Here is a 27,014-nt window from a genome sequence, read left to right on the forward strand (position 1 = left end):
TACTTAATTCAGTTATACTCATATGACTACCTGCCTTAAGACAAAAGAACCCAGGGAGGTGGCAGCATGCAATAAAGAAAAGAACACAGGACAAGGAATCAGATATGCCAAGTTGTTAATTCTGGTACTCACTAGCCCTACTGATGGGGAAAAATCTTTCTTGATAATTCACTCCATTACCTCATTAGATCACTGGCTTATGATAAAAGGCTATAACTCAGGGACAGCCAGATGGAAGAGATGCACAGGACAAGGTATGGAGAAAGGGCGTGGAGCTTCCATGTCCTCTCCTAGTGCACCACCCTCCTCAAATCTTCACCTGTTCACCAACTCAGAAATTTCCATTTAGATATTTAATTTCTCACAGAAGTGTTTTATAGTTCAGTGTACAAATCTTGCATTTCTATTGTTAAATTTACTCTTAAATACTCTATTCTTTCTGATGCTATTACGAATGGAATTATTTCCTTATTTTTTGGATTGCCATTGCTAACATAAAGAAATATGATTTATTTGTGCATATCTTGTATCCTCTGGTATAGAATACTCTTTATTAGTTCTAGTAGCTTTATTGTGAAATGTTTGGGTTTTCTACATAGATAATGATGCAGTCTACTGAGAGAAACACATTTATTTCCTCCTTTCCAATCTGGATGAACGATTCTATCTGTCCCTTTCTTTCTATCTATCTATCTATCTATTTATCTATCTACCTATCTATCTATCTATTTACCTATCTATCTATCAGCTTATTGCACTGTCTAGAACCTCTAGTTATAATTTTGAATAGAATTGGTGAGAGTGGAATCTTTGTTTTGTTCCAGATCTTAAGAGGAAAGTATTAAGTCTTTCACTCTTAAGTATGATGTTTGCTGTATGTTTTTCATAGATATCCTTTACCAGTTTGAGGAAGTTCCATTATATTTATATTTAATTGAGTTTTAATTATGAGTGGGTGTTATATTTTGTCAAATACTTTTTCTGCATTTACTGAGTCTACTAATATGGTGTATTACATTACTTGATTTTCATATGTTAAACTAACCTTGCATTCCTGGATAAATTCCATTTGTTCATGCTTTATATCACTTTTCATATGTTACAGATTTTTTTCTAATATTTTATTAAGGATATTTGTATCTGTGTTCATGAAGGATATTGGTCTGTAGCTTTCTTTATTTGTGTTTTCTTTTCATTCATTTCTATCTTTGGTGTTAGGGTAATACTGGTCTCAGATAATTATCTGTGCGATGTTTCCTCTACATCATGAAAGAGTTTGAGAAGAATTAGTATTACTTCTTTTGTGAATATTTTGATAGAATTCACACTTGATGCCATCCTGCTTGGAGTTTTCTCCATGGGCCCATTTTAAATTTCTAATGCAGAATCTTAAATTGCTTTAGGTCTTTTCAGTCTTCCTATCTTCTTGAGGCAGTTTTAGCAATTTGTTTCTAAGAATTTTTCCATTTCATCAAAGTTGTCTAATTTTTTGGCCAAGCTCACCTTTTTGTGCCAGGTGATATCATAGATTATTGCTCAGGCTTGGACTGATCCTCCTTGGCATCCACTCATTTGTGGCTATGGAGGGATAGAGTATCACTGTACAAAGCAAAGTCGCTAAATGGTTGTCCCATTTGGTAGAGACTAAGAGAGAATATAAGTAAGGCATTGTTCTTTGGTAGCTGTGGGCTGGAAAACATTCTGAGTTTAGTTCTATCCAATATACTAGTTTAACATTTCAGCACAAATTGTTGTACTTACTCTTGGATTGGGAACTTTGTAATGTTGAAATAGCATTTGGAAGTGGAAGACTTGTCACTGTTTCTCTTGTAGTGATGAACTCAGTCTTCGTGACACCTTTGGCTGTAGATCCTAATTATGTAAAAAAGAATGAGTAGCCATCAGGGGTGTAAACAATCACTAGATCATATCATTAATATAAACATCCAGTTACAACTTGAAGATTAGTTAAAGTCTTCTGATCAAGATATAGAAATCCAGTGTTTTGATGTCTGTCTTTTGGTGAATCAGTTAACTACATTTTTAAAAGTGGAGGGACATTAGACTCTCCTACATGTCTGATATAGGTTATTTCACTTGATCATACCAGTAATTCTATGAATTAAGTAGCAATTATGATCATAATTTTACGTGATTCTGAAAAGTTATATAATTTTCCCACAGTCACAGAGAGCCAAACCTTTCTGATGTAAAACTTAGTTGCTCAGCTACCCTAGAAAGGGGGTGGTAAGGCAGTAGTAGTAGTTGAAAGTGGTAGTATGATTCCCATGCTATCTAGGAGAGAATTTTCAGGTAGGTGGAATAGCAGGGAGGAGAGAGATAACAAGAAGTAAACAGAATAAACTTTTAATTATATTTAGTTCATTTTTGGGGGGCAAAAAGGAAATTCAGCAACAAAGAAAAAATAAGCTGAGTTTTCAAAAATAGCATTGGAATAAGATTACTTTAAATAATCTATATTTGCACAAATATTATAAAACAAAATGATTGATGACCTTCAGTCTTTTCAAAGTCTATCATGGGGAACATTGAGTTGGTAAAGATAGGCATTCTGGTTAGTGCACGCTTAGTGTTAGCTAGATACGATGTTGGCTGGAGATGGGGAGAAGACAGTTTAATAGACTCCTATCACAAAGAGGTCTGGAAGCCTGAACTGCTGGTGCCTTCCAGAAGTGCCAATCAGCTTTCATTCTATGGCAATAAGCATCTATAGTGTAATGCAAATTCTTAGTGCACTTGAGAGATTCATGCTGGAGAAGCTTAGAGTTTGCAGGAAGACCTCATAGACAGTGGGTAAATATGTCTTCAGGCAAAAAGCCTTTAGAAATTGGTATGCTAAAGAAAGTGAATAAATTTGAATATAGGCTATAGGATTAACACTGCATATAAGAAAGTATGAGTGAAAATGGTCACCAACTTCAGAGGAATCTTGAAGTAATAAATTGAGAGGGAAATATTTGAGGAAGAAAAGAAATGTCTTATTATATAAGGAAAGCAGAAGTTGATCTTTGTAATAGTATGGAAGTGGGAAAGGTACAGAAACTCAACACTTGAGGACGGAGGAATGTGGGGATAAAGATCTTGCTTCTCACTGGAACTCCAAGAACATATGCTTTGAAAACACCAGAACAGGAGTTCTTCTTCAGAAATCTTCAGAGAAGAATTCTTCTGCTGAGCTAAAATTGGAAACCATGAAAAAGCTATCCTGATGGCCTAAAGAATTCCCTCATATAAAGCAGACTCAACAGTCTCAGTGATGGGAAAAAATAGAATGTATAGCTAAGGAAGATGTGAGGAGCTGCCAGTTTACGAAAATACAAAGAGAAAAGGAGAATAATGGAGTAGCTGGGGGTACAATCCCAAAAATTTTATTTAGAGAGTTGCTTATTATTAATGTGGAATATACTTCACAGATGAGAATAGAATTAGAGCCCACACTCAATTCAGGACAGGTTGTCAATTACACATGTCAATTAGGCCATGGAAGGAGACAGGAATGTTTTGAAAGTGATCCAAATATTTAGAAATATCCCTGGTGGACTATGAAAATAGAATAGAATGAAAGATGTATTGAATGAAAAGTGAATAGAATGAAAAAGGTGGAGACTAATGCTGCCACAGGCATAAACTTTCAAATTTTACTGGTGTACTAAATATTTCAAATCCTAATCTCAGAAGAAAAGAAAATGGGTAACCTACATTTATTAAAATATGAGAATCATAGTCTTATATTAACATCTTCTTGGGAAAATGTTCCCAATTGCACTTCAGGTTCACAGGTAGTAGATTCTGGACTTCTGCCAAGAAGTGATTGACACCTCAGAGCAAAAGGAAACCAATCTCAAAGCTGTTCTTTAAACTTATATGGTTTGCTCTCTTTCAGTTTTTCTGTCTGGCCATTTCCCCCCAGAAAACACTATATATCAGCTGTGGTCTACAGGTGTGACTCACACTGTAAGTCTAGGTAATAATATATGTATCAGATTTGACAAACATTATTTTGCTTGAGCAATACTAATTTAAATCACAGCATCAAGAGAATAGTGGCTTTACCTTTAGGACTTGTGTTTTTGAAATTTATGTTAAGCCTTAGAATTTGATACAGGTGGAATGCATGAAAGACAAAATATGAGGAATTTTTAAACCATATTTAACTTGGAATAAAGAATCAAACACAAGAGATGCTGGAGAAAGTCTCATCAATACCAGAGTGTAAATGCAGAGAAGAGACTTTGACTCCAAACACAGCCCTAAGTTAGAACCATTGGCTAGAACTAAGCAGAATGAATGTGAGGAATATGGGCTGTTTTATAATTTGTCTTGGTATTTTCAATGTGAGATTCATGTTGTATGTTTTGAGAGATTAAATGTTTGGAAGTAAGCAACAAATGTGAACATTAATTATATTAGGAATTTAAGGTGTGTTTACAACAGACTGACTTGAAAGGATTTATGGAGTTAAATTGCGCAGCCAAAGGGATTAAGCAGTTTTATTCCTTTGAAGTTACATAATTTGACTGACAGTATTGTTTTGTCCAATATACATAACAAAAGCTCCTTGTGTGGTCACTTTGTCTTCAGAAATAGAATATGGGATAAATGACTTTTTGACAAAATCAACATTTACTAAAACATATGCTATAGAATACTAGTACTTTGGTATGTTACTTTGTTTATGTTACAAAACACTTTTATAGTCAAATTATTTGGAGCTGCATAGATTTTGACTATAAAAAAACTTTTATAGTCAAATTATTTGGAGCTGCATAGATTTTGAAGTCAACATTTACCAAAACATATACTATAGAATACTAGTACTTTGGTATGTTATTTTGTTTATGTTAAAAAACACTTTTATAGTCAAATTATTTGGAGCTGCATAGATTCTGAAAAAACATCAAATGAATGTCTTTGTGTTAGGATTACTGAGAATTTTTACAGATGTTATTGTGCATTGTAAAAGCCTCGGAGGGTAGTATTTTCTAAAACACTTGCCCAGGTAGTTCCATTTTCAGGGATCATTTTATGGGCTAGTGCTTCACAGAAATTATGTACCCATAACAATGAGGGTAGTCTGGGGTAAAATTAATTAATATCCTGATTCATTTAAGTGACTTCTGAGGTAATATTAAAGAGCCCATAGAAAGACTGTGAAGGGCCTAAATGTTTATACCAATGATCCTAGGAAGATGTGTCAAAGCAGTGGCAAAGAATGGAAAAGAAGCCTCTTGAGGTTTTGCTCAGATTCTTCTGAACGCCTCCACTGGAGTGAAAAGGAATACCTCAGAATGTAAATAAGTTAAAAGGGAAAAAGATGTGAAGGAATGTCAGCCAGATACCTGAACAATTCAAAGAGAACTAAGACATCGTTCCCTCCAGTACTCACTCCTGAGGAAGAGGAGCTCAGATCATGCAACCAGACTATCCCGGTGTCCCCAAAGATTCTGGAGAAGCACAAAATGGTGCTGGTGAAGGAATGTATGTAAAGTAGGACTATAGCTTTCAGTGGGAGACAAGAAGAGGGGAAAGTTTTATTTCTATATAGATTTAAATTTCCTTTTTCTTTTCCATATTATTTAGAGGGTAAATTAAGGTAGGCATTAAGGGTCCCTTGGAACTGTGTGTTTAGCAATGTCCTACCTCTTGCAAAACCATCAAGCACCATGTAGTATGACCCCAGGAAAGTAGGCCAGAGCAGACTACTGAGAGCTCCCTGCTGTTTAGGCCTGGCCTAATAAGGTGTTTAGGTGTCTCCAGATCTATCAATTCTCTAACCCAATTTACCAAGGTAAGCTCATATAGGAACTTGGGACTGATCCTAGGTCATGAATAAACTTATATCTGTATTTAGAGTGGCTTTTTGCATTATATATCCCCCAAATCAAGTGGGTTGAGGTATTTGGTGACCTCGGAGCAATGTAGTAATTTTTTAATCCCTTCGTTCTTTCTTAGAGACTTCACTAACAAATAGATGTTGACTTTCTATTTCCTTAAAATCTATTTTAACAGTGTTTCTTGGAGCCAGAGCAAATATTGGTAGGAGCTTCTTCTTTATTTTCTCATATCAATTGATCCTATTTACCCATAAGTTCTAACATATGAAAAATCAGCAACAGTGCTTATGGGGACATTAAAAGCTTCTCAAACATTTGAGCTGCCCCTTTGGAAAACTGTAATTAACAATTACAGATGAGGTTATTCCCAGCTTAGGTGGGGGGTGAAAAAGAATTGCTTTGTTTGTTTTCCAGTTGTAGAACACATTCATTACTTATTTTACTATGAATAGAATTTAGCTAAGCAGAATAATGACTTATTTCAGTAAATTGTAACTGTACTACTAAAGCCCTAAGGGTTCAGTAGGGAAGCCTCACAGGCTTGGTGGTAAGAGAGAGAAATGGCTAGCAGTCCGCCCTGCACATACAACCACACTGCTTCAAACTGGGCGGTTCAACTTTTATTTGTCTGATATATTCACATTTTGGACTTTCGCAAAAGATTTTATGAGGAAACGTTTCTGCTAATTACAAACAATTTTAGACAACAACTAATTGAATTAATAATGAGGGTCCTAAAATCAGACATTGTCTGACCACACTGAAAGTAAGATGAACAACATCAGAGTAGGCAGAAATAAGAAGATCTTGTGTTATTGTGAAGTTCATGTGCTAATAATGTTTCTATACTATGCTCAAGAATATCACCTTTCACTTGGACTTATTTACTCTTTTTTTAAACACAATGCTAGCAAGTTGGTTGTGTTTGTTTATGTATGTGTGTATGTGTTTTCCACTTAAAGGAGCAACCTAAAACAAATAACCATTCATAGCAGGCTGGCGATCTCACCCAAAATATAGCCTAAAAGCAGGGAAAGAACCAGAACATGCACCAAAAAGGGAAAAGAAAGGCAAAAAGTTACAGAATTCTGTGACTATTTTGTGTAGGAAGGAAAAGTGCTATATAAGCACTGTTAAAACCTGAGGGGCTCACTATTTAATAGCGAAGTCTAAATAGTTGAGATTAAAATAGTAATATTTACTCATTAAGTAATAGTTGATTATGAATTAGTTCAATAGAGACAAAAATTTTAAATTAAAGAGCCAACTTTCAAATTCTAAATTGTTATTATGAATTTTGTGCTTTTTTTGTTAAGTCATTTAAGCTCTCTGAAACTCAGTTTTTCGGTTTTTAAACAATTTTAAAATAATCTTTAAAAAATGATAATATATCCTGAGGTGTGGGCAAGATGATGCAGTAGGAAGACCCTGAGCTAACTCTGCCCACAGGTCCAGCGAAATTACAACTATTTACAGGACAACTATCTATGAAAGTGACCTGAAGACTAGCAGAAAAGATTTCCCACAACTAAAGATACAAAGAAGGAACCACAACAAGACGGGTAGGAGGGGTAGAGATGTAGTATAGTCAAGACCCACACCCACAGATAGGTGACACACAGACGGGAGGATTATCACAATTCCAGAGGTTCTCCCCAAGGAGCGAGGGGTCTGAATTCTACATCGGGACCTGCTACCTGCATGTCCTACACTCCCAGGAAAATGAGTGCCCAGAACATCTGGCTTTGAAGGCCAGCAGGGCTTGTGTAATGGGAGAGCCAGAGGGCTATAGGAAACAGAGACTCCACTCTTAAAGGGCTCACGCAAAGTTTCACATGCTCCGAGTTCCAGTACAGAGGCAGTAATTTGAAAGGAGCCTGCGTCAGATTCATTTGCTGATCTTGGAGAGCCTCACAGAGAGACAGGAAGCAACGCTGATTCCCCTTGGGAACATAGATGCTGGCAGCAAACATTCTGGGGAGCTTGTTCTACCATGAGGATGCTGGTGCCGACAAGCACAATTTTGGAAACCTCCCTCCAGCCTTGAAGTGCCAGGGGCTTACCCACCCACCAGTAGGCAGGCACCGGTCCCTAGAGATCTGGGGCTCTGCAAGCAGCTGCTCCGGGTCCCAACCCCACCTGCCAACAGGCTGTCACCAGCCCTGGGACTCCCCAGGTTCCACAGCAGCCACCCTGGGACCTGGTCCTATCTACCAGCAGGCAGGCACCTGCTCCGGGACCTGCTGGGTCACACAGCCAGCCATGCCAGATCCTGGCCCTACTTACCAGGGGGCTGGCAGTCGCCGCATGAGTTACAGCTTGGCAGCCAACTGGCCTGGGGTCCAGCCCTGCCTACCAGTGTGCCCACAGTAGTTGGTTCCACCACAACAGAAGGGCCCACACAGTCAACATAGGGGGCACCCCTAGAGCATACAGCTCTGGTGACCAGAAGGATATGGGCTGCTGAGCCCCATAGGATGTCTCCTACATAAGGCCACTTCTCAAAGATTGGAAAACATAACCAACCTACATAATACGTAGAAATAAATGTATAGAGATAGGCAAAAGGAAGAGACAAAGGAATATGTTCCAAATGAAGGAACAAGACAAAACCCAAGAAGAAGAACTAAGTGAAGTGGAGATAAGTAATCTACATGATAAAGAGGTCAAGGTAATGATCATGAAAATGCTCAGTGAACTTGGGAGAAGAATGAATGATCATGTTGAGAAGTTAATAAAGAGTTGGAAAATATAAAAAAGAATCAAATGGAGCTGAAGAATACAATAACTGAAATAAAAAATACACTAGAAGGAATCAACAGGAGATTAGATGATACAGAGGAACGATCAGTGAACTGGAGACTGAGTAGTGAAAAATCACCCAAGCTGAACAAAAAAGAAAAAAAGAATTTTAAAAGATGGGGACAGTTTAAGAGACCTCTGGGATAAGATCAAACATACTAACATTCACATTATAAGGGGTCCTAGAAGGAGAAAAAAGAGAGAAAGAAGCAGAGAACATATTTGAAGAAATAATAGCTGAAAACTCCCCTAACCTGGGAAAGGAAACATGCATCTATTTCTGGAAAGTACAGAGAGTTCCAAACAAGATGAACCTAAAGTGGTTTACAGCAATAAACATTATAATTAAAATGACAAATATTAAAGATAAGAAGAGAATCTTAAAAGCACCAAGAGAAAAGCAACTAGTTACATACAAGAGAACTCCCATAAGACTATGAGCTGAATTTTCAGCAGAATCTTTGTAAGCCAGAAGGGAGTGGCATGATATATTCAAGGTAATGATAGGAAAAAACCTACAACCAAGATTAATCTAACTGGAAAACATATCATTCAGATTTGAAGAAGAGATAAAGAGTTTCACAGGCAAGCAAAGGCTAAAAGAGTTCAGCACCACTAAACCAGCTCTACAAGAAGTGTTAAAGGGATTTCCCTAAGTGAAATAGAAAAGACCGCAACTAGAAATATGAAAATTATGAAAGTAGAAATCTCATTGGTAAAAGCAAACATACAGTAAATGTAGTAGATCAACCACATAAAGCTAGTAGGAAAGTTAAAAGACAAGGCAGCAAAATCATCTATATCAACAATAAGTATTTAAGGGATACCTAAAACAAAAAGATGTAAAAGTTGATGTCAAAAACATTAAACATATATAGAGAGAGAGAAAGAGAGAGAGAATTATATATAAACCTCATGATAATCACAAACCAAAAATCTATAATAGAGACACACAAAAAAGAGAAAGAAATCCAAACATAACACTAAAGATTGTCATCAAATCATAAGGGAATAGAGCAAAAGAAGAAGAAAGGAACAGAAAAGAAGTACAAAACAACCAGAAAACAATTAACAAAATGAAAATAAATACATACCTATCAATAATTACCTTAAATGTAAGTGAATTAACTGTTCCAGTCAAAAGACATAGAGTGGCTGAACAGATTAAAAAAACAAAACAAAACGAAAAACAAGACCCATATATACACTGCCTACAGGAGGCTCACTTCAGATCTAAAGACACACATAGACTGAAAGTGAGAGGATGGAAAAAGGTATTCCATGCAAATGAAAATGAAAAGAAAGCTGGGGTAGCAGTACTCATAACAGACAATTTAGACTTTATTTTTTTTAATTTATTTTTAAAAAACCACTTTATTCAGGTAAGATTGCTCAAAGTGCATTAAACACTTCATACATTAGACACATTTTTATGATGGTATATTTTAGAGCTACTTACTTCTTTTTAAATCCATGTATTATAATTTATTTAACCAAACCACTGTAGGTGGGCTGTTGAGCTTAATTGAATTAACAAACAAATCAAGCTGAGCAATGTGCAATATTGCCCATTCAGGCTGGAGTTGCAAAAATGAAATATTTTTCTCCCTTTCATCTAAGTCTACACAGCTCTGGCCCCCACATTTTAGCAATTGAAAAAGTAATTAATTCTGACTGTTGGTCAGAAAAATGCACCTTCCAGAGCATTCTAGGAAGTCAGGCAGAGGGCAGCTTGCCAGGACACAGCCCTTCCAGTGGGAGTAGCATTCTGAACTCTTGAACGTAAACTGCTGGCAGTATTTACTCCACTTTGAGTTACTCAAAACAGACTTTAAAATAAGACTGCAACAAGAGATGCAGAAAGACATTACATAATGATCAAGGGATCAAGCCACAAGATCAGATAATTGTAAATATACATGCACCCAACATAAGAGCACCTACATATATAAGGCAAATATTAACAAAAACAAAGGGAGAATTGACAATAACACAATAATAGTAGAAGACTTTAACACCCCAGTTGCATCAACTACCAAAACTGAGTCAAGAAGAAATAGAAAATCTGAAAAGGCCTATACCAAGTAAAGAGATTGAATTAGTAATCAAAAGCTTTCCACAAAGAAAATCCCAGGATAAGATTTTTCACTGGTACCTTCTACCAAAAATTTAAAGAATATTTACCATCAATTGTTTACAAATTTTTCCAAAAATTAGTAGAGAAGAAAACACTTCACAGTTCATCCTGTGGGGCTAGTATTAACCTGATACCAAAATCAGACAAAGACAACAGAAGAAAACTATAAACTTATATCTCTTATGAATACAGACATGAAAATTCTTAACAAAATAACTGATAACAAATCTAGCAACATATAAAAGGCATTATATACCATCACCAGGTGGGATTTACCACAGGAATGCAAGATTGGTCCCACATATGAAAATCAATGTCATATACCATATTAATAAAATAAGGGATTAAAAACCACATAATAATCTTAATACACTAAGAATGGCATTTAACAAAATCTAACACTTTTGCATGATGAAAACACTCAGCAAACTAGTAATATAAGAGGACTTCCTCAACCTGATTAACGGCATCTCTGAAAAACCTACAATAATATCATACTTAATGGTGACATACTGAAAGCATTCCCCTAAAATTAGAAACAAGAAAAGGATGCCCTCTCTCACCACTTCTATTCAATATTGAACTGGAAGTTCTAGTCAGGGCAAATAGGCAAGAAAATAAAAGGCATCCATATTGGAAAGGAGGAATTAAAACTATCTCCATTTGCAGATAAATCTTATATATAGAAAATACTAAGGAATACACACACCACACACACACACAACTTGAACCAATAAATGAGTTCAACAAGGTGGAAGGATATAATATCAATATATGAAAATAAATTGTATTTCTATACAGTAGCAATGAACAATCCAAAAACAAAATTGAGGAAAATGATTCCATTTACAGTAGCAATAAAATGAATAAAATATTAGGAATAAATTGAACAAAAGAAGTAAAAGTCTTCTGCACTGAAAACTATAAATATTATCAAAGGAAATTAAAGAAGACCTAAATAAAGGCATCCTGTATTCATGATTTGGAAGACTCACAGCTGTGAAGATGGCAGTACTTCCCAAATTGATCTATAGATTCAATGCAATCCCTACCACAATCCCAGCTGACTTTTTGCAGAAAGTTAGGACAAGTTTATCCTAAAATTCATATGGAAATTCAAGTGACCCAGAATAGTCAAAACAATCTAGAAAAAGAAGAAAAAGTTGGAGGAGTCATACTTCCCAATTTCAAAACTTAATGCAAAGCTATGATAACCAAGACTGTATGATTCTGGCATAAGAATAGATATGTAGATAAATGGATTAGAATTGAAAGTCCAGGAGTAAAAACATACCTTTATGGCCAACTGACTTTTATCAAGGGTGCTACCATAATTCAAGTGGGAAAAGAATAGTCTTCTCAACAAATGGTGTTAGGACAACTGGATGACTACATGCAAAGGAATGAAGCTGGACATCTACCTCACACTATATCAAAGACTTTAAAAGCTCAAAGTATAAACTTCTTAGAAAAAAACATTGGTCTAAATCTTTGTGATCTTGAGTTGAGCAAGTATTTCTCTGATTTGATCCACTGCACAAACTACTAAAGGAAACCAGAATATGTCACCCCAAAATATGCATCATTGATATAAAATTATTTTAAACTGAATGCAATTAAGAAGTAGCAAATGCATAAAAATATCTCCCTTTTCTGCCTAAAGGCAGGATATAAATTTTCCTTTTACTGGAGCCAGACTCATCAGTCCAGGGAAGGCAGCAGAGGAATCAGCAAACAAACTTTACTTTGTTAGTTTCCTTCCGTATATTGATCTTCCCTTAGTTTGCTGCCTGGGAAGCCTAAACTGCTTTCCTTTGCCCTGTCTTTATTTTTTTTTTTTTACAAATTTATTATTTGTTGTTGAAGATGCTATGTAAACTGAAATTCTGTGCCACAACTTTGATTTACTCTTTGTTTTAAGTTTTTCAAGTGATATGCATTACATGTGTCAACAAACTGTTTTTCTCTTGTTAGTCTTTTTGTTCACAATTCCCATCTGAAAACCTAGGATAGGTAGAGGCAAAGTTTTGCCTCCTTCACATGACAAAAGAAAATGCAAGTAAATTTTACCTTATCAAAATTAGAGATTTTAGTGCTTCAAATACACCTTAAAGAAAATTAAAAGACAGCCTACAGAATGGGAGAAAATATGTGCAAATTATCTATCCAATAAGGGTCTAGTCCTTAAAATATATTAAATAAAAATTCTTACAACTCAACAATAATAAGAGAAATAGCCCAATTTTTTTATGGGCAATAATTTGAATAGACATTTCTCCGAAGAAGATATACAAATGGTCTATGAGCACCTATAAAGATGCTCAACATTATTAGTCCTTAGGAAAACGTGAATCAAGACCACAGTGAGATACCATTTCACCCTCACTAGAATGGCTATGACAAAAAAGAAAGACAACTAGTATTGGCTAGAAAGTGAAGAATAGGTACCCTTATACCTTTCTGGTGGGAATGTAATATAGTGAAGCTGCTTTGGAAATCAGTTCCTCAAAAAGTTAAACATAGAGTTACCATGTGACTCCACAATTCCACTTCAAGGTATTCACTGTTGACCTGAAGCCAATGGACTGACAGATAGTTCTCCAGCAAAGATGCATTTATTTGGGATCAGAAGAGAACTGCAATTCAGGGTCTGCAACCATGGCAAGTCACGTGTAAGTTCCCACATGGCAAGGGAAGAAGAACATTTTTATAGAGGGGAAAAGGAAGTGGGGAGGGCGATAGTAAACAAAGAGTCCCTGGCTTTTCATTGATTGAGTCCTTGCCAGGAAAGAAGAGAGTCTCTGCTTCCTGCTGGGCTCTGCTATTGTCTCAGGGTGTGAGAGCTCCCTCTTCTGGCCCATCAACTCTATTTAAAATACTGAGGTTTTTGTTCATTGATTTTTGACAATACCCAAGAGAAATGAAAACACATGGTCACACAAAAACATGTACATAATTGTTCTTAGCATCATTATTTACAATAGGCAAAAAGTAGAAACAACCCAAATGTCCATCAACTAGTAAACAGATAAACAAAATGTGGTCTATCTACACAATGAAATATCATTCAGTGATAGAGAAGAATAAACTACAGATACATGTTATAGCATGGATGAATCTAAGAACATTATGCTAAGTGAAAGAAGCCAGACACAAACGATCATATATCATATGATTACATTTATATGAAATTTCTAGAATAGGTAAATCTATAGAAACAGAAAGTAGTGGTTGCCAGGGGTTAGGGGAAGGGTGGAATGGGGAGTGATTGGTAATAGATGTAGGGTTTCTTTTGGGGGTGATGAAAATGTCCCAGATGTTTGCAGAAGCTTGTGAATATACTAAAACCCACTTAATTGAATACTTTAAAAGGGTGACTATTATGGTATGGTATGTGATGATATACATAAAAGAAAAATGGTGGCAAAACAGATACATTACTCACCTTCACCACTAACTGCTGTGGTTACTGAAGACAGTGTTGACAGCAGAGATGTTTCTAAGGGTTCCTTGCTGGTAGCTCCTAGATAGATGACATTATTATTAATTACAATTTCATCTCACCTGTCATGGAGTAAAGAAAAGGAAGTCAAATCTGAAGGTGAATTAAAATCCTTCTATAGATACTGGGTAAAACTTTGTCTATCTTTATTTTTCCATTTTCCAGCTTCTTTTGTCCAAGGTAAGGAATGTCAGTACTGAATGCTTGGGTGGCCTGATAAACACACACACACACACACACACACACACACACACACACACACACACAGACAGACACACACACTTTTGTATGAGAGGTCCCAAAAGCAAATTTCTACTGCAGATTGTTACTTAGGTCTCTTTAAAAGTGAATTATTTAAAATCATTTTATTTTTCCCAGTGGGAAAAATTACCTGGTCAATAGGACCTAGGAGTAATGTGCCTTTTTTTCCCAAAATAAGATTTCATTTTGTTGATTTAGTTGTGGCTTTGAAACTTCCAATAAACATAAATAATAAAGGAACTTGCAAACTCCTGTAATTAATTAATTTTTTTCATTTATGAAACAATTAATTGATTTCGCACTCTGTACAAAGCCCTCTCCTAGGCTTCTGAGGGCAGTATCTAACCCTTAGTCCCCTCTTTTTTCCCATGCCCCTCCTCCCACTCCCTGCAGTTGCCGCATGCTCCGACTGGCCCTTAGTCATCTTTTTAATCTTTGTCATATGAAGAATAATTCCCGGCATAGAGTGGGCATGTAGTAAATGCTGTTTCAGATAAGATGGCACTCATACAGGACAGGGGGACCAACAAAAGGATAAAGATCTGCTTTAAGTAGTGAACACAACTTACTGATTTGCTACTCATGGTAGCATTCCCTTTTCTCTTAAAACATGTTAGAATGTCCTTTTGTGATTAGGGCAAGGATTCTATTTTTACTATGTGACATTTATAAAATCTTGGTTCTTATATATACACATGCTGTGTTTGAGGGAGGAGATATTTGGCTCTGCACAGTTTACCTAATACTTTATTTTTTTATATCTTTATTGGAGTATAATTGATTTACAATGTTGTGTTTAGTTTCTGCTGTACAACAAAGTGAATCAGCTATATGTATACATATATCCCCATATCCCCTCCCTCATGAGCCTCCCTCCCGCCTTCCCTATCCCACCCCTCTAAATTGTCACAAAGCACCAAGCTGATCTCCCTGTGCTATGCAAACAAAGCAACTGACAAAGGAAGCAACTGACAAAGAATTAATCTCCAAAATATACAAGCAGCTCTGTTATTAACACAGTTTCACCTTGTAAGCTGTGCTGCTTAAGTGGGGAACTGGAATATTTACAAAGATATTTTTTATGACTGAGAAATGACAATTTTTTCTTCTCTAAAAATAAACTTTGTATATGTAACCATCACAATAGGATCATTCCCAAACAGGAAGTGACCCAAAGCGATATCATCAAAGAAGCCCACTGTGATCTCATGGTTCTGTATCCAACCCAAAATAACACGAGTTTCAAAATAGTGAAATAACCTAGACCTTCATAACACAGATATAAGATTCCCAAATTACTTTCCTATGATTAGTTTATATGGGTGCTACTAATTTAATTTGTTAAAGTTAAAGTAAATTTCATGAAGAGTTAATCCTACCTTTAGTAGATATTTCAACTGTTGATTTCTCTGCAACATTTGGTGATGACGTTGTGTCTGATGTTGGTACAGATGGTTTTGTTGCAGAAGTTGATGATAATACAGGAGTGGTTGTATCTTTGACTTCTGAAAAAAGTAAATTGTGTTAAAGCAGCTGCATTAAAATTTACATTTATTTTGCCAGTCAACAGCCTAGTATATTTAAACAAAGTAAACTGTATGTATATTACTGCATCAGGTATGGTTTTGGAATTAATTTTCTAATTGTAATGAATTCAGCCTTGATTTCAGTATTCATTCACTAACTCCATCTGCTTCTCACCAATGGCGTGAATTTTTAAGATGGTTGGCAGAAGCAGTCTGTGGTTCTGAAACAAAATAATAGCTGACAAAACTAGTGAGGAATAAATGTATGAGTTTGAAACTTAACAATATTTTTAATCCAACTAAACTAACATTGTCTGATGAAATAATTAAATAGGCACTCTCTGGGCAGTGGATATTTTACTGAATGTTTTAGAGCATGTTAAAGTTACTAAATACTAAAATCTCAGTATTAGTGCATCTCTTTTTGGTACATAGCATTTCTCTCTCTCTCTCTCCATATACTACATATATATTCTAAAGAGACAATAAATTTTAAAGAAATTCAACAATTGCAACAAGCCTACATTCTTGGGGATAGAGCCACCATAAATCTGACTTTTCAAATGACTTATTTCTCTCAAAGGCACAGAAGTGAAGACAATACATTGTTATGTATATTATATATTTATTTTTAATAATTATTTTTTGGCAATAGAAAGCCAATATCTTACAATAATTCTTAAAACTTCCATTGCAATATTATTTTTTTAAAGTGAAGTATGTAGGATTTAATTCTCAGTGATCTATGGAAAAATTTGTTTCATATAATATTATTGTAACTTATTGGCATTTATATACTTTTTTAATCCTGCATTTGTTGGACTTGTCTCTGTATACTTACTGTTATGTTGCAGATCAAAAAACAGCAAACAAATGTTTACAAAGGATGTGGAAAAAATATTCCTGTTCATGGAAAGCACTATTTTTATGTTGTTACTTTGTATACAGAACAGTTGACCCTTGAACAACTTGGGGGTTAGGGACGTCTACCTTCCATGCGATAGAAAATCCAAGTATAACTTATACGTGGCCCTTCCTATCCGAGGTTTAATTGCATCTAAAGATTCAACCAACTTCAGATTGTAGCACTGTAGTATTTACTATTGAAAAAAATCTGCGTATAAGTGGACCCACACAGTACAAACTCATGTTGTTTAAGGGTCAGTTGTATACAGAGTCAGTACAACAGGTAGTTGAGAGGATGGACTTTGAATAACAAAGACTCATGTTCAAATCCCAGTCAAACTGAGTATGTCATTACAGTAATTGTATGTCATTCGTATGACTTCTCAAATTTAAATTTCATCCAAAATTTTCTTTGAATCTGAGAAAAAAAACCAAAAATCTTTCAAGTCATTGAAAAGCAATATTTGAGATGTCATGAGATAGAGTGTACTTCCTGTTTTATTTTATAGACTTGAGGGGCTTGGGAGTGTTAGTGCTTAGCGCTGACTTTGTTTACAGACACCTCACAGAAATTGCTTGATGTATGCAGCACATACCGATGTTTTCCGCACATACAGGAATGACAGAACTGCTTTTTCACGGGCTTTACCGAAATCAAGTCAAAAGCTTTTTTCACCTCTGAAGAAACACTTCACACCCTTGGTCTTACTCCCATGCCCTCCTCCCCCCCAATACTCAGCAGAGAAGAGGAACACAGTGTGTATGAGGTTACCTTTTCTCTATTAGTCATTTTGTTCTCACTATTTTTCTTTCTGTCCTAGAGTCCATGATGTAACACTAATTTCTAAGTTTAAATTGAGACTGAAGAAGAAGTTATTTGAAGAGGCATATACCCCATAGACTGGAAATTTCACCGGTAAATAACTTGAATGATCTCTGTTGACTTGCTAAATAGCAACAACCTTAATTTCTGAGTATAATCAACAACTCCAGAGATATTTTTCATATTTCTTTCCTCCCTCCCTTACTTTTTTCTTTCCTTTTTTGCTTCCACACATACTTATTGGGAAACTAATATGAAAAGCATGATTAGATACTGCAAAAGACTCTATGTTGTACCACATAGTATCACCCTTGAGTAGCTTTTAATCTGGTAGGGAACATAATGCCTATACACAATAAATAATAAAGAATATTCTGTATGAGTTGTGTAGACCAGTGTTTTTCAAACTTCAGATTATGATACAATTAAAGAGTAATTTAAGTCTATTTAATACATTGCAGCCAGAGCTTTTTTTTCCAAATGAAAGAGAAAAGAGGCAATATTAGATTAATATTGCAAATAATGAGGGTAAGTATTGTTTCATGAAGCTTTTGTTTAGCATTGTGTGTGTGTGTGTGTGTGTGTGTTTGAGAATGAAATGTGTGTCAATGCAAAATGTATTTCTTACTGTGATTCCAGCTAAAAATGTGAAAACTGTGGGACAAGAAAAAATTGGGGCAAGAATTTATAAGATAAAAAATGACCACCCTGCTGGCATGAGCAAGGAATATTCCATGAGAGAGTTGACATAGGAGCTGGAGCTTGAAGAGTGAGTAATATGGTGACACAGGAAGAGGAAAGAGCATGAGTAAAGGTCTGAAGTGGGGGAGTGAGAAGTATTTGAGGGCACTGCAAAGAGCTCTGTTTGGCTGGATTGCTGTGTGCTACGACAGGACATGGTGGATGTGTCTGGTAAAATTCTGGAGACCAGATTGTAAAGGACTTTGAACACCAAGCCAGAGACTTGGGACTTTATCTACGAGTCTGTGGGGAGCCATGGGAAGTGACCAAATGGAAATTCAACCGTAGGAAACACGATGGGAAAATAAGTGGGGCAGAGAATGAGAAGATACCAGTTGAACAGAATTGAAAGCCGCCATTTTTATGTTCACCAATGTGGTCGGCCCTCTTGAAGTCATCATGCGAGATCAGTGAGTTCTCATCCATACAATGACTTGAGGCAAACTACAACAAGACACATTTCTAGCTACTTATGTGGTAAGATTGAGATGTGCTGTAAGGCTTCTCCTCCTCACCATCCTTCTACACATTTGGCCACGTATTTCCCTGAGTAAAACCTTAATCCATTAGCACTCATCAATGTCTCCATTACTAGTTCTTCAGATTGTTCAACAGAGAGTATTCCCTCTTTTAGCAAGGACTGACAAACAACCCCTAAGAATACTGAGCGTCACTATGTGCCAGGTAGCATGTGAGTACTTTCCATGGATTATATCATTTAATTCTAAGACCCTACAATGTTCATACTCTTAGATCACCATTTTACAGATGAGGATCAAAAATGGTAAGCAACTTGTCCATATTATACACTAGGAAGTAATACAGTTGGAATTTGAATCCAGACACCTTTGACTCCAGAGAAGATACCCTGAACCATCACGCATCTGGCCATGGGAAGGTGGCTCCATGCCAAGCCACATACCCCCGCTCCACCTGCTTTCTGCCTGTGACGGAGTGTGATATTAAAAATGTGGAAGGGACTAGACCCACCGATGTTTTACTGCTACGTGCCTAGGATGAGGAAACAAAATGCCTCACAGTTTGTTTTTTTTTAATAACAGGCATTCATACTGTCATGTACATATACATAAACACACATATAAAATGTTTCCATATTAGACTGAAAGCTTTTAAATATTTCCAATCTTTTAAAACTATTTATAATTGAAAAATAAAAATAGAGATTTACTGAGTTTTAAAAAATTCTGCAAATAGAAACTTTCTCTCCTCATACGGTGGAAAAGAATTATTCCCTTTAACTACCACTGTTGAAGGTTTTATTGACCAGGATTCAAGTAACCATCAGTTATGCTTTTACTGTATTATCTGTAAATCTCTTCTAGGTCTGATTTGATCTCATAATAAACCATTGAGGAAAATGGTTAATTCTGAAGTGTCTTCTCTTCATAGGACACTGTGAGGTAGCATATTCCCTTCTCTTTATCTCCAAAGTGATTAAAGAATAATTTAACAAGGAGACCTGTGCTTCACAGCTTTGCTTGTGCCAAACCAGATAGCGCTGCTCTCGGGAGAAACAGATGGCATTTCATCCTGACTCTACCCTATATCCATACCCTCCAACTGAGACAGCACAAGGGATGCCATAGCACCAGTTTCCTACACTATGAAAGGATGAAGCATTATTGGGATTTTAATAAAATAACTTTTAATTATAAAAATCATAAGCACTTTGAGAATTCAGTTTATGGCTAGAAACCAAGATTCATACTTTCTCCTGTTTTCAAATGATCAAGTCATCTACTCCAATCTTCTCAGACATGCTTTGTAATTACATTTAGAGGTAACTCACAAATAGTCTCTAAGAGTTAGAATTTCATCCATCCTCATAAGGAGCAATTGCTACTCCTGCTATCTTTTTCCCTACCAATTCTGTTTCTAAAGTCCACTGAAAATCCACTACTAAAGAAGATTGATCTTGCTTCTTCTAGATCAACACAAACACTGAATGACAGTAACTTAGAATTCTAGAACTTGAGATCTGGAAAGAACTTTTCAAAAAGATCTTAATGGAATAGAAGCCCTACATTTTACAGCTTAAAAAATGTATGAGTTTAAGGTAGTTTTAAAAGATCATAGCACTAATTAGTAAAAAGTTAATTTTTTTTTCTAATTCTACCATTTGGGTATGTGGAATGCAATTGTGGCAGAGACAGTGCTGAAGTTTCCCTTTGAAAATATTTACTTTGCCAGTTTTAGCCAGAAACACAATTTCAGAAGAAGTTTTTAAGTTCTTTAAGGAAGCAGAAGAATGGTTTCTTTAGAAATACATAATTAGAGTAAATTCAAAATGCTAACTACTGAATGGTCTTATAAACCTTCAAAGTACCATTATTAGGTAATAATCTCATCACCTAGATCAACTGCTCTATGAAATTGAAGGTAAAGTAGCTAATTTTATATTTCAATAGCTTACAACATACTATTTCTACTATTTCATATTGTCTTCATGCAATGCCATCTCCTATATATGCCACCCCTTAGGCTTTTAGGAACTTTATACAGATTTTATCTTGAAATAAAGTAACTGTCAATTTTAAGTTGCCATTTGTGGTTGCCTCTCCCCTATGTATCATGGCTTATAGTGAATAGAGAGATCCACTTCTTAACGTTTGTATGTGACGGCAATGCACAAATTGGGGTATTATAAATAGTGAGAAGGTCCTTTTTCGTAGTACTTTGTCAGTAGTTGCTAGCATTATAATTTTTGTTCAACATATACCCTGTATCTTCTTTGTCAGAAAAGAAGTAGCAAAGAATTAGCAAAGTTTAAGTGGAAAATTTCAATTTTCCCTCACACATTAAAAATATATTAAAATGTTAATTACATAGTATAATATACAAAAATTTATAGATAAATAAAATATATTTCTATAGTAACATAATAAAAATAAATAAATGAAATATGATACCACTTTCTATATTCCCATCAAAAGAAAGCCTTCGTGAAAGACAAGGCACCAACTCATTTTGATTATCAGTGTCATAGCAACACATTTTTCCATTAATGGTGATCCTTGCTCTTTTATACAGCACAGGTCAGTTTGGTTCATTGCCAACCAAATTAAATGAAGTTAATTTTTTTCCCCAATTAAAAGAAAACAACAATTATTATGTGATGATGTATTCCTGATGACTTCTACTTGCATTGATCTAAAAATTTCATGATATCCTATATGAAATGTATAAGTAAACTACTAGCCAATGAGTTACATACCTCAATAAACATTTATTAAGCAGCTATTTCAATAAGACCTAAGCAAAAATTAAAAATATGTTTTTCCTAGAGGATCTTAGACTTTATTTTGATACTCAAGCTATACATGCATGAAACACCTATAAGGTTATGCTTAGGTGCCCTATAAAAATGGTGCTGTATAATTAATACTATGCATAGCTGGTTTTATACAAGTGAAATCAAAGTAAGGTGATGTCTCTCTATGTGTCTAGGATAGCGAGAATCATTTTCTTCGTGGAACAGATGCCAAAAGGAATCAGATAATTGAGCACAAGAAGGAAAGAAAAATCATGCTTCATGGTAGAAAAAGAAGAAAGGATATTCAAAGAGAAGGGCAAAGACAATAGTGCCAAGTAAAACAGAGGCTATATAACATAAGGCCTGAAACGGGGCCTTGGGGATACTAGACACTTAAAAATAGAATCTTTTGGGAGAGGAAAACAGAAAAATTTAATTTTCAATGAAAACATCAGAGCTAGTGGCAACTCTTAAAAAAAAAAAAAGGATTTGAAGTTTACTTTTTCAATTAAGGCTAACAAAATACTGTAGTGAACACAAAAGGTTTTAGAATGCTTACCTTTCCTAGGTGGAATGAATTTGGGGGATAAGTTAGAATAAAGATGCAGATGTAGAGAATAGACTTGAGGACACGGGGAGGGGGAAGGGTAAGCTGGGATGAAGTGAGAGAGTGGCATGGACATATATACACTACCAAATGTAAAATAGATAGCTAGTGGGAAGCAGCCACATAGCACAGGGAGATCAGCTCGGTGCTTTGTGACCACCTAGAGGGGTGGGATAGGGAGGGTGGGAGGGAGACGCAAGAGGGAGGAGATATGGGGATATATGTATATGTATAGCTGATTCACTTTGTTATACAGCAGAAACTAATGCAACATTGTAAAGCAATTATACTCCAATAAAGATGTTAAAAAAAAGAAAAAGAAAAAGAAGAAGATCTCATCTCTCACAGAGAGGAAAATATGCAGGTAAGTGGGAGCGAGTTATGCCTTAAAGACGAATCTCCTCGGGTTGCCAGCCATCTGCGAGGTGGGGAAGGAGTGCCAGGCCTGGCAGGCTCGAGCACGGACAGGTGTCTCAGCCACCTGGCCCCTCTGGGGAGAACGGGAAGGCAGCAGTACATTGGTGAGTTTCTTAAACAGAAAACAACAATATCTGCAAAATGGACCTGAGAATCCAAGGTGTTCTGGCTGACACACAGGTGGAGGCTCCCAAGGCAAGTTTCCTCCACTCACCCACGTGTCAGGTTTGAAATTATGGGACAATGCAGGTATTTTTCCTTCACAAAATAACTGTGATGCTTTAAAACTCAAGTTGCATAATAACGAGATATTTGAGATTGTGGACTCTATTATAAGGGGACTTTTCATATACTGTATCAGGTTTGGAAAGTTTCAGCTCTTTGAGGTATAAAAAAGCAAAGGTTATATTTAATATTTATAGGAGTGGGAGTATTAGGGGAAAGGAGTGACCTGGCCATACTGCTGGGCTCTTAGATCAACCATCCCCAGATCCCTCCCACCATGCCCTGCTCTGACCCCAGAGAGGAGCTGTGGTTCTGTGGCTCAGAAAGCATCTTCCCAGGAAACAAGATGCTTAGGCTTCGCAGGTTCTTGTCGGTACAAGCAAGTCTTTTGGGCTTGTCTCAGGAAGGGGATCAATCAAGGGCCCTCTCAGTCCTGGGAGGAACAGCGCTGCTCTGTCCCTTCTCTGGGCTCCACACAGGGGCAGTGATAACGGAGGAGAAGGTGGTCCTCTTCTCTCTCTAATGGCGCCCCCAGCTTTCCTCTGAGCTTAGAATGTCACCACTTGAAATCCTGGGTCTTCACTACAGGCTCTCCTGGCATTTCTTCAGGTACAGGGAAGGTCTCACTAGACACGTTCCACCAGCAGTGACATTAGAAGAGTGATTGACACACATGAAATGACACCACGGGAGGTGGAAGGACACACAGCCTTGGCAATTGTGACATCAGCTAATTATGTAACTGTGTGAGCCACTTCACCACTTTGGGCCTCAGTTTCCTCTCTATGAAAAGTGTCTGTTGAACAAAATCTCTTCAACTATAAAATTATATTACCTGTAAGATTAAATTACAACGTAAATATCCATTATGGCAAATAATTAAGCATAAGTTGCATTTCTACATACCAAGAAAGAAGCTTGTACTTTAGCAGTTATATACAAAGGCTTTATAGAGTTATAAACTCATCACCTGGGAGAAATTTAAGCCCCAAAAGGCATTCTGTATTGCAAGGGAGAAAATGATTACGTTTATTTGCAATCTGATACTGTTACCTGGACAAAATGTATTTCCCTTTAGGGTGTTAGTCTACCCAGAAACAGAGAAAATGTGAAAGACAAAGTTTGGAATAGATATTTGGAATACTTTGTGTTGAAACTTTTTTTTTTACATAGCAGAACAAATGATGAAATATTTTATATAGGTAAGCTAACATCTACATGAATGAATAGAGCTCATATACAATAAGCTAGACAGCTCCTTCTCAGCAATGTGTGTGTGTGTTCATGTCTACATTTAATGAGTGACAGCTGAGTTTGTAAAAAAGTCTACAGTATTGCATTTGAAGCTAGAAAATGAAATTTGGCTGACTTTGAGATGTCATATTTATCACCTCATCTACTCTATTTTTGTCTTTTCTAAGTGTAAAGGAAAACTCTCTAACTGATTTTAAATGCTTTTTAATTTGTATCTGTTGAAAGATGGCAATTTCAGTTATTAAGGGGTAAAATAAAAGGACAAAAAGTTATTTCTATCTTCTGAAAAGTCAAAGACAATCTTTTCTTGCCCTAAAAAGAATTATTTGAAGTGACAAAAAACTTTAAATGACAGACATTCCAAGAATGCAAACATGTGTAACAATAATTGCTTTCACTGACATCATTTGATTTTAACAATTTCATAGAACAGTAGAACAGACAATACTGTTATCTTCATTTTATAGATGAAGAAACTGAGGTCTGATTGTGACTTGCCAAGAGTCACAGTAGAAGGTGTTAGAGCCTTGCTTACACTCAGATGTTCTAATCCCATCTTTCATGTGCTTTTCCTCTACATTGGCTAGTCTTAGAACTGCAATGTCACGTTTGTGGTTGCAGTATTTCTGTGCTACATTCGGTATTATTTAGAGTACTTTAGAGCACAATTTTTTTTTCTCATATTGTTCTTAATAATTATGAAAACAAATGAAACTAATTAAGGTATATAAATTACTGAAAGTAAAAAGCATTTGTCATCAGTAGTACTTCCGTTTTTTTTTTGTTGACCAGTCACATCATCCATCATGGATGATTAAATAAAACAGAACAAAATCTCTTCACTCAAAGTTATATCTTATCTTGTTCATCAATAGAATATTAGTGCGAAACAACTTTACTAAAAAATTTTAAAGTAAGAAAGTCAACTTTTATTGTAATATCATATGACTCAGAAAATTTATGAAGGGCTTTTTAAGACATGATTTTTTTCAGTGTCCTTTATTTGTTACTTGTTCTGGATTTAGGGAAATGTTACAAAATCTTTTTTTTTTTCCTTTCTTGTTTTGGGGTAAGGCAACAGTGATATAGTGAATATATTATTGTTCACTCTCACTTTTACAGCAAAATCACCAATAATTTACATTGATCACATCAAAGAACTATTTTGCCCTCTTTATTTCATTTGCATCAAATTATTTTTAGCATATATATTCAGGGTCTCCTGTGAATGCAAGAAAAGACACTAAATAAATGAAAAAATATCTTAGCACGGAATAAAACAAGGGGCAGTGTAGTGTAGGAAGTAGGTGACCGCAGGTCTCCACAATTTACCAGCTATGTGACCTTATGCAAATTACTTAATCTCTTTAGCCTCTGTTTTTAAAATTATAGAAACATACCCTATAGGGTTTCTGTGCAGAGCAAAACATTAATATATATATAAAACTCGAGAGATGCAGCTAACATCTAGGTTACACTTGAATTTATCCTGATTAAAAAGTCGATGACATGAGATACATTTTAGAGCTCTACCAATAGGTCAGACAAATTGATGTTTCTTGCTTATACTGTCCCTAAATACTTGATTAACTACTTACAGAGCCATGTCCAACACAGTCAGTAAGTTCAAGCTAGTAAAGTCTTTCTAAATAAAATGTAAGCTCCTCCCTAAATCATAACCTGATTCTCCCAATTACATCCTAACTTTGACAACAACTTTGCCAGATTTTATAAATTATTTTTAGTATTATCTTTTTCTGATATTCTTACACCATTTCTTTTAAGAAACTATGGTTATGATAATGGAACAGAAAGATTGCAGGGTAGAATAAAGAAGACATGAAAGTCAGTTTCATGTAGTAGAAGAAAGGTTTCCCATGTTGCTGTTCCATAGGTCCACAGTTGCTGCCATGCGGTGGGCATGGTACTCTTGGGATCTACAGAGTTTCAACCAGGGATCGCTGAATCTATATTCAAAGTAAATATTGTCTGCATATTGAAAAAAAATGATTCACACATATATGCTACCATTTTAAAATTTATATAGTTTCTATTGTGATTAATGAAATACAAATGTTTAAAAATTGCTAAATATTTAGCAGCATTCTGTTTTCTCAATTAGTGGGTGCAATTATTATCTTACTGGGAAGGGGTTCACAATTTTCATGTAAATGAGGTACTTATCTTCAAAACACTGGGGGACCACTCCTTTGTGGATCTTAGTATGTCAATAACAGTACAATTTTGTTTATTTGACTGATGACTTTATATAGCATCCCAAACTGAGCCAGAATTTGATACCCTTGTCTTATCCATTCCCTGCAAATAATTAGGGTCAGTCTTTAAACACCCATGACTCATACTTTTTAATTAGAAACAAACAAGCAAAGACTTACAGAGAAGGGGATTTATAGCTCTTTGTTTCCAATATGTGCTGGTTCTAAGTGCTAGAATAAAAGCATACTTTTTCTTTCTGTGAATCTGTTTTTCCACACTGGAGATGGAAAAACTGCTCAGTTTTGCTCAGATGGAACCACATGCCCAGTAGGAACCTATCATGTATTTATATAAGAACAGAGAAGAAGTCATGGTGTCTACTTTCTGATTTTGGAGACTAGCTTTTATATGGTATATTTTCTAAATTAAAAGTATTTTGAACATTCCTTTAGGATGCCATCGAAGAG

The 27,014-nt window shown here is 35.7% G+C and overlaps 1 protein-coding gene and 1 long non-coding RNA gene across 8 annotated transcripts in view; one reads left to right on the forward strand and one right to left on the reverse strand.

Moving 5' to 3' along the window:
- The window catches only part of LOC309628247, a 212,883-nt gene extending 193,339 nt beyond the window's left edge, over positions 1-19,544 (forward strand). For all 4 annotated transcript variants that reach the window (XR_014244289.1, XR_014244290.1, XR_014244291.1 and 1 more), the window contains one exon: positions 17,811-19,544. This is a non-coding gene — a long non-coding RNA (uncharacterized lncRNA). The remainder of the gene's footprint in view (positions 1-17,810) is intronic.
- Positions 1-27,014, reverse strand: part of EMCN (endomucin) — a 95,522-nt gene that overhangs the window by 45,089 nt on the left and 23,419 nt on the right. For all 4 annotated transcript variants that reach the window (XR_014244256.1, XM_082391017.1, XM_082391015.1 and 1 more), the window contains exons 2-4: positions 15,937-16,062; positions 14,240-14,317; positions 1,762-1,872 (exon numbers count right to left, since the gene is read on the reverse strand). Coding sequence is in view for 3 of the 4 variants with exons in the window: in XM_082391017.1 (XP_082247143.1) it covers positions 1,762-1,872; positions 14,240-14,317; positions 15,937-16,062 (315 nt within the window). In the remaining variant the exon portion in view is untranslated. The remainder of the gene's footprint in view (positions 1-1,761; positions 1,873-14,239; positions 14,318-15,936; positions 16,063-27,014) is intronic.

The sequence above is a fragment of the Balaenoptera borealis genome (genome assembly GCF_965194805.1).
Source record: "Balaenoptera borealis genome assembly, chromosome: 4".
Lineage (NCBI taxonomy): Eukaryota > Metazoa > Chordata > Mammalia > Artiodactyla > Balaenopteridae > Balaenoptera > Balaenoptera borealis.